This window comes from Anguilla anguilla, chromosome 1 (assembly GCF_013347855.1).
Source record: "Anguilla anguilla isolate fAngAng1 chromosome 1, fAngAng1.pri, whole genome shotgun sequence".
NCBI classification, from domain to species: Eukaryota; Metazoa; Chordata; class Actinopteri; order Anguilliformes; family Anguillidae; genus Anguilla; species Anguilla anguilla.
The window spans coordinates 42,077,229-42,089,417 of record NC_049201.1 but is presented as its reverse complement, the minus strand read 5'-3'; the positions used below and the strand labels follow the sequence as shown (position 1 = coordinate 42,089,417).

The 12,189-nt window shown below is 35.8% G+C and overlaps 1 protein-coding gene across 2 annotated transcripts; it reads left to right on the top strand.

Annotated features, from left to right (window-relative positions):
- Positions 1–3,998: 3,998 nt before the first annotated feature.
- Positions 3,999–8,927, top strand: irx1a (iroquois homeobox 1a). 2 transcript variants are annotated; one of them, XM_035408625.1, is made up of 4 exons: positions 3,999–4,586; positions 6,169–7,032; positions 7,497–7,569; positions 8,539–8,927. In XM_035408625.1, exons 1-4 carry the CDS (start codon positions 4,341–4,343, stop codon positions 8,634–8,636), a joined length of 1,281 nt encoding a protein of 426 aa, XP_035264516.1. In that variant the 5' UTR covers positions 3,999–4,340; the 3' UTR covers positions 8,637–8,927. The 2 variants fall into 2 exon arrangements, with proteins under 2 accessions (XP_035264516.1, XP_035264507.1); XM_035408616.1 differs by having other exon boundaries at positions 4,011–4,586; positions 6,169–7,174.
- The last annotated feature ends 3,262 nt before the right edge of the window (positions 8,928–12,189 follow it).

The following is a 12,189-nucleotide window of genomic DNA, read 5'->3' as shown; positions in this document are numbered from 1 at the left end:
TCTAGTCTTTAAATTACTTATAGACAATGGTTGCACACAATATTAAGTGTTTGCTACATGTATAAATTAATGTTTTTACACTTAAATGAATTATGCTGAACTAATTTACAGAAATTAGTTTTGTGTTACTTAAAAATGATCTGAACATACGTAATAAATAAAAGTTTGATTAACAAGGGAAATTTTGGGTAATCTGTCACAAGTAATTCATCAATTGAAGTCACATATATTTAATAATATTGCGTGCAACCACAGTCTATAAGTTTAAGTAAATCCATCGATTTACTTTTTTGGGGGACATTTCTAGTTCAATTCAGATACACAACAACAATTTAAAATTACATTCACTTTTATTTATTTATTTATTTATTTATATCATGTTCGACACAAATTGAAAGATTCCTATTTTGATTAAGTGAGATGGCCAGTCAGTTTGGCTGCGTGAAATGGGCTAGAGTGGGGTATGGTGGTTGAAACCTTCACTGACTGGAGAGTACTTCCTAGTGGTGATTGGCACCAAGGATTCCACCAAGTAACTAAGGATGTGTGATGTGTCCTGGTTCCTTTAAATAGCATTAGGAGTTCAAACCGTAAAGGCTATAATCTAGGGAGAGAAGAGACTCCCACTCCCTGCTTTGATCTCCTTCCTCTTGGCTCTTTAAAGTTGACAGTCTGGTTGAATGGCATTCTGCGCTTCCATTTGTATAACATGCATTTCGTAGTGTTGCAGAGCTCGCAGCTACACCTGTACTATAAGCATTTACATTACATTGCTTTAGGATGGCATTGATTAAGCGAGGGTGAAAGCTAAACACAACGTAATTAAAAAATGCAAAATTCCCCCCCTTCAGGAACAGAAGCTAAATAAATGGACTCCAAGAACAAATGACTAAACGAATTAATGACGGGTTGAACGAACTGATGAATGAATGAATGAGTGAATGAATGAATGAATGAATGACAGTTGGCAGCGATGCACTGGCCACCAAATGTGTGTTGCCAAATGTATGGATATTATGAATACGGTGTTGTAGGAATGTATGTGATGGAAAGGACTGGAAAAAATAATTTTAGTACATATGTAATAAGTTGAACAAAGGAAAAAAATCCATGTTATTGCATACATCCATGTAACTAATTTGCGCTTGTATGTTTGTGCGCTTGTACATCTGCAGATGAGGAGTACATTTTGCTCTAAACAAACCGAGTATAATGATATAAAAGATGCCCATTCTATAGTTTGATTGTCAGCCAAATACCAGATCTTTGGGTTTCCTAGAGTAAGTTATTCTGTTCCTCACCATCGGAGCTGAAGGGACGGATTAATAACGACAGTTTAACAAGCCCCATAAATCAATTAACTTCGCTGACCGCCGTTCAGTGACCGTAGCCTATAAAGCACGTGGCGTTGTTTAGCCAAGTCCAACCAGCCCACCCCCCCCCCCCCCCCCCCCCCCCCCCCATATTATTATTTTTTTAGTAATTCCAAATGATCGAAGGGATCATAAATATCAGAGATTAATTCATAGCGTGAAATTATTTAAAGACTCTTAAATTCGTATTGGTATGTGCTGTTTATTTACATTGAACGGAGCACCATATTTAATAACAATACCTGAGTATTTAAATAAATAAAAAAAACTAACAATGCTGTGTTGCGCACGACATCCACCAGCTCGTTAAAATAAAACTAAAATTAAAAGTTCGCTCTAACAACTAGGCGAATGGAAATGCAGTGTAATTGCTAAATGCCATTCGAATGCTTTTTACTTTTGATTTCTATAGCCTATTTTTTTCCCCAAATTTTTTAACTATTTTATTTCACCCATGAGATTCGTTCACTTTAAGGTGTCTTCTTTCAACGTCTCTGTCATCCCTATTTCGAGATATTTTCAGTCTGTTATCATCACCATCTCTAGCCCTGCACATTTCCACCAGGTTATCACGATTGCCATTCCTCCTTCTTTCTGATGTGTTCAGCTGATTATCATCAGTGCCCTCAGATATTTTGAACTGATCCTCGCGCTGCAATATCCACTCTCAACCATCTGGAGCAGATCAAAATCAGTGACTTCATCTTAGCAGTTAAGTATTAAATCTACAATATCCTTTCAACAACCGCGACTTCCAGTTAGATGATTTAAAACCGTAAGAACAGCGACCCCCATATAGTCTGTTTCTCAGTACTTTTAAAACTGCATGTAGTCATTTATCTTGCTCTGAGCTAGGGGTCTATGAAATGCATTGTATTAATTATATTGCATTTTATTAATGATATGCAACTAACCAAATATAAAACGCATAGTTATAAATAGGACAGATGCGATTTTCGAGGCCTACAATTATGCAAAGGAAGTCTTGGTTACGTATTTTTATTTTTCCTTATTAAAAATATCGTGTCTGTAGCCATGTAATAGTTGCTCGTTATTTTATAGCATAAATATAATTCATTCGTGATTCACATACTAATTATAATCTCAAATAATGTCAAGATGTCAATTAGTTTTCGATTTAATGTTTCACAAAAATGTTAAAATAAAATTGTCAGAATAACTAACCAAAAGTTGTTGTTTTTTTTTTTTTTTTTTGAGCATATTTAAACTGTACAGTATTCACCCCAATAATTTTGTTTAGGGCCACCAACACCATAGGGAAGGCTCTGGATTGGAGTAGGGTAGTTGTGATCATGTGGGGAATTTGACGTTTGAAATCCCCTTTTTTTTTTTTTTTTTTTTTTTTTTGAATACGTGCATCATAGATCCCGTTGCAACAATGGTTGGTGCTTTAAAAATGTTTTCACAATAGTAGGTCTTTCACAATGCAAATGGAAACTGTTTGGAGCGATTTGGTGCTAGGATTTGCAAGAGCATTGTCTTGAAACTGCTGAACCACAGAGATCTGAAATCAGAACGTTAGACCACAGGTTGCTCAGGACGCGCATTCTGTAACCACGGGGTTTCTTTGGGTTTAACTGATTTATACGACGGTCTTTGTTTATGCACGGTTGCATCGTGGATTCTATGTAAATTCTTAACAAACATTAGATTGGGTATTTAGCACAGTTAAATACACAGTTTAACATAGTACATTTAACATCCCTCTAACTATGTCATCCTGCCCCCCCCCCCCCCCCCCCCCCCCCCCCCATCTCTCTCTCTCTCTCACTCGCTCACACACACACACATACACACAACACACACATGCACACACGAACACACACATACACACATAAATTGGTAACACGTCTCCAAAACAATGTAGGCTACATTAAGGAATAAGAAATAATATAGCATATACATGATAAATTAATCACAACTATTGACGTTTGTTTCTTTATTTAGTTTATTCGTTGTTAATTTGGTGAGTGGTAAGCAATCCAGTTCTTTTCAGAATCATTTTTTAAAGCTATAATGCAATAATACGTGTGTATATTAATATGAATTGTAATGCCAGTGACACACTTTATCTTTATCAGGTAATACGAATCCAAACGTAGGGATCATGGGAAGCTTATGGTAGGCCTATATGCTATTTCTGTCAAAATTACAAAATAATTTTATAAAATATAATGGAAGTGTTGATTAGTATATGAATACGTCCCACTAAAGTACGTGTCATAAGTGTATACACATATGCAGGGATATATGATAACAATTAGGCCTACAGGTATAAGCTGGTGGACATTCTGATTGATGATTACAACGTACATATAGTAGTCCAGAAGTTTAGCACACATATAAAATTATGTTGCTTTTTTTTTAGATAAAGTGCAATAATTATTCTTGTTGATGATGACGATGTTTTGTCGTTGTTGTTTTAGACTGGTTTTCATTGTTGGTTTTATATTCACCCATACCTTAAAATCTAGATTATCCGAAAATAGGCGTCATGCAATTATCAAGTTTATTGTTTCAGTGTTGGACAACTGCAAAATTGTGTGGACAGTTTGTCATACAACAGGCAGTGCTTAGGTAAATAGAATCTAATGCTTAAACTTTAACATACAATACACCAAACACACAAAAAGTGGCCTCAGCCAATGCTAAAACCACATGCTCCGACTGGGAGGGGCTTACTGCTCAAGTAGCATGCCAATCAACGCATCAACTTCAAATTGTATCTGAGAGATCAGCCCAAGACCTAGGGCAGGCACATCAGTTGGAGCGCAATTGCTGATCTGATCACATCCAACGGACTGCTTGCAAAAAGAGAGAGGCTGAGATTTAAGGAGAACAAAATCCATTCTTTCCCTGCGACCCGCTGCTCGAACGCATTCTGTTTCACTTGGTTTTTCTTTCTCCTTTTTTCGCTTCGACTTTGCGTAAGATTTGGTGTAGGAGATGTCATTTCCCCAGTTGGGCTACCCTCAGTATTTAAACTCCACCCAGGCGGTGTACGGAGGAGATCGGCCGGGGGTATTGACTGCCTCTGCCCGGGGAGCAAGCTCTGAAATCGCAGCAAATCCGTCCGCCACAGCTGCCGCGGTTACATCGGTGTTGGGCATGTATGCAAACCCGTACGCAGCCCACAACTACAGCGCCTTTCTACCTTACACCAGCGCGGACTTGGCTCTCTTCTCTCAGATGGTAAGGAGTGTTATTTTTTTCATTTGAAATCTTGTGTTATTGTGATATGCAATCAGACCAATATTTACTTTGCAATTATTTATTATAGCGAGCTAAAGAGACGGATCGAAAATGCACTTATTGTTGATCCCGAGTGTTCTCGACACTGAGCAACTTGGAAGCGACTTCCTTGCAAAGTTAACTTTAAATAGGATTTTATAAATGCAGTAGTATATTCGTCTTGTGTTTTAATCCATATAAACCAAATCCATTAACGTTTTATAACGTTTCTTTATTTAAAATAATGAAAATATTGCTGTAGAGTTATAATGGGAGAACTTTGTCCATTTTTATTCAAAACACGTTTCTGTCAGTCCTATATAGCGTAGATTCATAAATAAATTCAATCAGTGTATTGTGATTGTCAAGAAAATGTTTTTCGTAGAGAAAGATTAGACCTGATCAGTTTATTTCTATTTATTTTTACTATAGTATTGCAGGCCCGTGTGTACTGTGCTGCACGCCAGCAAAACATGAGCATTCACCGAGAAGAAGATGTAATATTGCTATATAGCAATTTTAAACAGTAATTCCTGAACCAAGAAAACCACACGATAATCATGCAATAACACTGTAGGCCTATATACATTTATACATTTTATACAAATACATTGTTCGTTACTCTAAATCCATATCCTAAATTAAGAGAACACTCCTTAAAATGACAACAAATAGGCCCCGTGTCAGACTGGCAGCCGTCGGTTGTGCTAAAGTACCTTATTTTTAGTTTGCACATTTATTAATTAATATTACCGTTTAATTGAAAGTTGTATACGGCCGCGCGCGCACAAATTCAAACACATATGTATCCACGCACGCACGCACACACACACACACACACACACACACAAACGAAGTTCATTCTCATTTTTAAATACTGCTATTTATATGAATGAGCTACATATTTTCTACTTCTAAATGTTTGATTTATATATACTTTTGTTCACATGAATGGTTTAAGTAGCCTACGAATAATTATGATAATTACATTAATAATGAATCATTTAACCGTCGTTGAGGCCTTATTACGTTGTCATTGTATAATAATAATAATAATAATAACAATAATAATAAACTTTTATGACTTAGTCACTCTTTTTTTTTGCATAAGCTTTCCGAATTTATTTTGGGCAATGTGATGCATTAGGTAATACATAAAAAATTGTTTACAAAACAAAGATTTAATGCCACAGTTCACGAGTTGCATAATTGCTCAATATTTTAATACATACACGATATATAAAAAACGTCAACTATACTAGTTATGAATCTATATATAGATACATTTTTTTTTTACTTTGAGTATAATGCAGAAGATATTATATTTTTGCACAGGTTTAATGTCTAAATGTTTCCTGCATAAAGACAGCCGAGCGGGTAAAGTTTATAGGGTTGTCACTAGAGGCCTTCATATTTACCATATAGCACTGACTCAGACTTATAAGTACATATTATTCAACATACTATTGTTCATTCAAAACATTTATAGAACATATTTCACAATACTAACTCTTTTTCTGTCTTTCTTTTTTTCACTCGTTAGGGTTCCCAATATGACCTTAAAGACAGCCCAGGCGTTCATCCAGCTAGTTTTGCCGCCCATACATCTCCAGCTTTTTACCCGTACGGGCAGTTCCAATACGGAGACCCTGCCAGACCTAAAAATGCCACAAGGGAGAGCACCAGTACGCTGAAGGCCTGGCTTAACGAACACAGGAAGAACCCATATCCCACCAAAGGAGAGAAGATCATGTTGGCCATCATAACAAAGATGACACTCACACAGGTCTCCACCTGGTTCGCAAATGCCAGGAGGAGACTCAAGAAGGAGAACAAGGTGACTTGGGGAGCGAGGAGTAAGGAAGACGAAGATGGCAATATATTTGGAAGCGATAATGAGGGTGATGCAGAGAAAAATGAAGACGAAGAAGAAATTGACTTGGAGAGCATAGACATTGACAAGATCGATGACAACGATGGAGATCAGAGCAACGAGGATGACGAGGAGAAATCAGAGAGCAGGGATCGGGGAGAGCTGGACGATATGGAAAAAAGACGTACGCTGGCTATTCAAGCACACGACGCTTTTGACAAATCAAAAAACCTTATTTCTATTAGTAAAGAACCGTCTGATAGCAACAACAACACAAGAGTACTTTCTCCTAGTGGGCAAGGTAGTTTTCAACTGCCAGTAAACAGTAAACCCAAAATATGGTCCTTAGCAGAGACTGCAACAAGTCCAGATAGTTCTCAGAAACCTACGTCACCCTCCGCTCCTGTTAATCACACTTCGCCCCAGATCCAGCACCCGGCCTTTCTTCCAAGCCATGGACTGTACACGTGCCAGATTGGGAAGTTCCACAACTGGACAAATGGCGCTTTCCTCGGCCAAAACTCCTTGTTGAACGTGAGGTCTTTTCTTGGAGTAAATCAGCACCACCACAATCACCACCTACATGCACTTCAGCAGCCCACCTCGGTGGTTGTGTCGTCGGTATCAGCACTCGGCAGTGAGAAATCTTCAGAGGAACTAAGTCCAAAACATATAGGTATACAAAAGTCCTAATTGTTGCAAACTATAATATTGGAAACTATACAGGTGAATATAAGAATACACTGCGAGATTATTTTTCTATCTCTCCAACCATATGTTTGTCTGTAAACACATAATACGCACTCACATACGCGCGCACACAAAGCGAGAGAGAAATAGAGATGGTCAAAAAAATAAGTGTCATAAAGGAAATAAAGGATGATACCTTTTTAAAACCAGTCTTTACGTCAACGTGGACGCTGTATTTGACATTAATCAAATCAGTGTGCGCATGCAGTCTGCTATTACTAATTTATTATTTTATTTATTCATTTTAGAGCGAGAACACGTCCAAAGGACCGAATCTCCGTCACAGCCATTACAGTCATCATTTCGACCCGTTCATGACAGGTAAATTGAGTTTTATTATATTGTACCACTTTCTTCAATACTGTGTTTTCATTAAAAATAGTTTTATTAAGAGCTACTGAAATATATGAACCGTATGACAAGTACTTTGTCGCTTGTAATTTCAAAGATTTTTTTCATTTTTTGAACTTTGTGAATAGTGTTAGGGGGAACTTTTGTCACGTGACAAAGACTCAAGGTGGTTAGTATGGCTGATTACCCCACATATGGTAACATGTTTAAGTTAAATCGTACATTTACTCCTCCAGGGATAGAGAAAGTCAAAACTATTTCTTCCCGGAGTTGTCAAGCTAGATTCCTGATTAAAAAAAAGTAGTGGCAGCCAAGGTTTTTTTTCTTTTTTCTTTCTTTTTTAATACGCCACCCCCTTCCCTAATTTCTTCCCCCTAGAGAGTATCTACTTATCCAGTGACTGGGTAAAACCGAGGCCTGTGCTATGTTTTTTTTTTTTTTTTTTTTTTGCCGAATTAAAGACTCAGGCAGTAAACCCAGGGGACAGGTCTAGCTGAATGGGTTTTTTTCCCCACTGAAGTGCCACAGTACTACCTATAGTACTACCTACAGAAATGTAATGATTAGTGTATAATAATAATTATTATTATTATAATATATGTTACTGCGGATTGTATTGCTGATGGTAGTGCAGGAGATATTGTCTTGCCATAAATAATAACTTAAATTTTGCCAATTTTTTTTTTTAATGAGCGATATCATGAATAGTCTGTGAACTCACGAAAGTAAACGTGGATATTTTGTTCTCAGCATATCGGTTAAAAAATCACAATGCCATAATAATACACTAAGTTGTAACTGAGTCGATTTAAAGCAAGAGTTACACTTGTGAAGTAATAGGCCGATATGTTTTGGAAAGAGGTGAATATTTTGCAGATATATAGATACATTTGAGAAGCTTCTTAAATTTTAACTTTTTTTTTACTTTCTGTTCTTCAGTCCCAGGAATCAGCAAGCAACGCAGCGAGTTCTTACGGCTCTGTCTTCGGCCTGATCAAGACATTTTATCTGGGGGAAAAAGGGACTGGACGTATTAATAAAAAGGACACTTTGAAAAATAACCTTCCTCACTGTAGCATTCAGTCGATTACTGAACAACTGACGTAATTTGATTAAAAAACTGTGGGTTGATTTCCTTTATTGTTGTACATTATCACAGACTCTTGTTTTGTTTTCCCCTGGGGCATTTGGTATTTCGTCTCTTTTGTGATTGTGCTTTTCTTTCTGTAAATTCAGTGATTTAAAATTGTAAATAGAGCGTTGACGGATTTTGTCTAAATCATATATTTTGTCTAATAAACTAAATGAAATTATAGACATTCAAAGAATCTTTTTAATTGGCTTATGATTCAGTAGTAATTGTATGAGTTGTTGTTGTTATTATTATTATTATATGAAAATATTTTCTTGCCGCGTTCTTTGAATGTGTAATATTCCAAGTAGGCTACTTATTTTCAGAGGATTTCAAACTTTAGGGTAGCTGTGAAATTAATTTCTGTATCACCTGATCTTCTTCCTCTTCTTTTCTTCTTCTGAAAGGTAACTCACAAGTTTGGGGACTTGGTAAATGCATAGCGCATTTAAAACGACAGTATTCACAGAACGTGGGTCTACTGATAGTAGGGAAATTATACAGAGCAGGTCTACTCTGATTTAATTTTATTCAACTTGACTCTGTTAAATGGTGCTACTATAGACGCATTGAGGTGCTAATAAGTTGCCAGATGGTTGTTAGTGACGGAAAATGGACGGAAGCAGCTGGGAAAGTCATGAAGTAATAATGTGGGAACGCCCCGTCCAAACAAAATCAAATGCTTCAACTATTACAGAACTTGCTTTTAAAATAAAATATTAATTATGAGGTGTGCGCGGTCATATTAGATTACATTTCATGGTATTACACAAAGATTTTACAGAATACTGGATGCAGTCCTGATTACCACATAATATACGAAACTAATAATCTGCACGAAATAAAATACATGATACATGATAGTAGTAGTAGTACTAACAACAACAACAACAATAATAATAATAATAATTATTATTATTATTATTATTATTATTATTATTATTATTATTATTATTATATGTAGCAATACTAGTAAAACAGTAGTAAATAGCATGCTAATTGTAAGTATAGATTTATTGAACGATAGTTCAACGTTTTAATTAAGGCTATGGTTACTTATATGGTCGTATAACTTGGAGTAATTAACAAATATGGTGATAACTGGCTATGATACACCGACAGTATGTGATCATATAATAATATTGCACACCTAGCACTGCTCAAATTACTACCTGAACTTGAACGATCATAACTCTAACTAACCCTCTGGCAGTAGTACACTAAAAAAATGAAATATATGAATTTAATTTTACACTAAAATTACTGTTGTCGTTGAAATGAGCTGGGATGCACTTAAATGAGGATGGAAATTTTAAATATCATTTACAAGCATCTGTTAATCCATTATAGTGTTTCTAATTAAAGCGGAAACAGGTAAGCTATAGATCAAATAAGCTAAACAGTCCCACATTTGGTTTTCCATGCAGAGAGTATCTTATATTTAAATATATTTACAACAAAATGAGATTATTCACATATAATATGGTTATGTGAACAATAAAGCCAGTGGCACGTTCAGTTGCCTCTTTGTGGCAGGATCACAGCGACCTCTATGGGCGAATATGAGCAAATCATCTGTTTTTATCAAGACGTTTGTAAACGAGTTTAATTTTCAGTCAAAATCAAACTGTAAAAATACCTATATTAACTGTGTCAAAACATTTAAAACACATCTTAATAACAGAAAATAGCTCATTTCTCAAAACTGTAATACGCAGCATATTTGTTTCGTTTAAAAAGGCTGGAAGATTTGTATTTGATTTTTGTAGAATTTGCTTTGTATAAGCTTCCAAAATCAGTGTTTTCAAGGTTTTCCCTCCAACAGAAGGCCATTATGTTGCGTGAGACATACACAACGCAAAATTATTGTGTATTGTTACAGCTGTCTGTTAAAAAAATACACAATTAAACTCCTCCACACGAATATACTTGTCCACATCGTAGTACTAAATCATGATAACCTGTCATATGCGCAATTGTACGTTTGAAAAAAAAATCACTCGTGCATGCCATAGTCATGAGAACTAAAAAAGACGTTCCATATCTGTGGTGAAAAATGGTGACCGTACTATTTAATTTCAAACTATATCGACGATGCATATCTCCAGTCACAATTAAAATACAGATTTTACTATCGTTAAAATAAAAGTGTGTATTGTACATTATTATTACGATCCAGATTTAAAATTAAATTCTAATCTAATTCTAATTCATTTGTTCAGTTGAGAAATAGCCTACATCTGTAAAATAAGTTCAAAACTTGGTATTGATTATTATTGGATTTTTAAAAAATGCTAATTCCATATAGTATGTACAGATTTCAAGGACATTAACATTTCGTTGTCAGAAGCATTTATTTGCTTTTTTAAATCTGATTAGAGTTGTGCTAGTGTAAATATGTAGCCTATACAATTTCCCGCTAAAAATTATCTTTGGAAAATATGCCAAAATAGATTCAAATATGTTACGTTTTAGTTAATTTTAACGCACGCACGGCGGATATGAAAAACTTTCATATCTGCCGTGCCTTCAGTCAACACTCTTTTTGAATAACTTTTTTAAAGTAGGCCTATGCAAAGTAGCCTACAAATAACCGCAACAGGGCAATTTGATTTATTTGACGCTGATAAATGTAATACGCGTAGCCTATTGGGTCTGCGCATGGTAACATTCTATGATTCAGGCACTATAAGTTTAACTTGCCCTTGTAAGTGACTCTTAAAGATAAAAGCAAAAACCCCGTAGCCATGGCCCGACATTAAAATGTTAAACAGACCCATATTTAAACAACTGGTGACTGAATACTAATATAGAAACAACCTCCGCTCGTTCATGAAAACGTTCCGAAGCACTTTGGGGGACAAAGGCCCTTCGCTTCCCTGTAATCGAGGCAGGTGTAGAGGTTCAACCCCCCCACTCATTTAAAAAAAAAATCGTATCTTCTTATCTTCTCATGAGCATTTGTGGTCGAAATTAAATAACCTCCTGGTGTCCCATTTATTTCCTTTGTTGCCAACCAGCGTGAGGTTAGTAGAGGCTTTAGCTGGAGGCCATAATATTGTGATTTCCTAATATATACAAAATTATTCATTTAGCAGTGGTTGTACAGTGAATTGTCTAATGAGTAATAAACAGGGTGGGAACCTATAATTAGGCTGTCACTTCCAGCCATTTTCTCACACTGCCTCGGGGCCATACTGCGAAGGAAAAGAGGGGCCATCGACAGAAGAGAATGGAAATTATATAAAAAGAACAGAGCTGAATGCGAACCAAAATAGAAGGTCACTTATGTATTAAATAAGGCTAGAGCTGACAAATTAATAATAATAATAATAATAATAATAATAATATTAATAATAATTCATGAAATCAGTGACTGACTGTTTTTCGTTGTTTTAGGAAGAAACGGCTGTGGTATATTTATCCAACAAGGGAACAAGCGAAAATATGTAATTTTT

Excerpts from the sequence above, each read along its gene's own strand:
- irx1a (XM_035408616.1), top strand. The coding sequence starts at position 4,341 with ATGTCATTTCCCCAGTTGGGCTACCCTCAGTATTTAAACTCCACCCAG. Across the intron at positions 4,587-6,168 it reads TGGCTCTCTTCTCTCAGATG|GGTTCCCAATATGACCTTAA; the intron begins GTAAGGAGTGTT and ends TTCACTCGTTAG. Across the intron at positions 7,175-7,496 it reads ACTAAGTCCAAAACATATAG|AGCGAGAACACGTCCAAAGG; the intron begins GTATACAAAAGT and ends TATTCATTTTAG.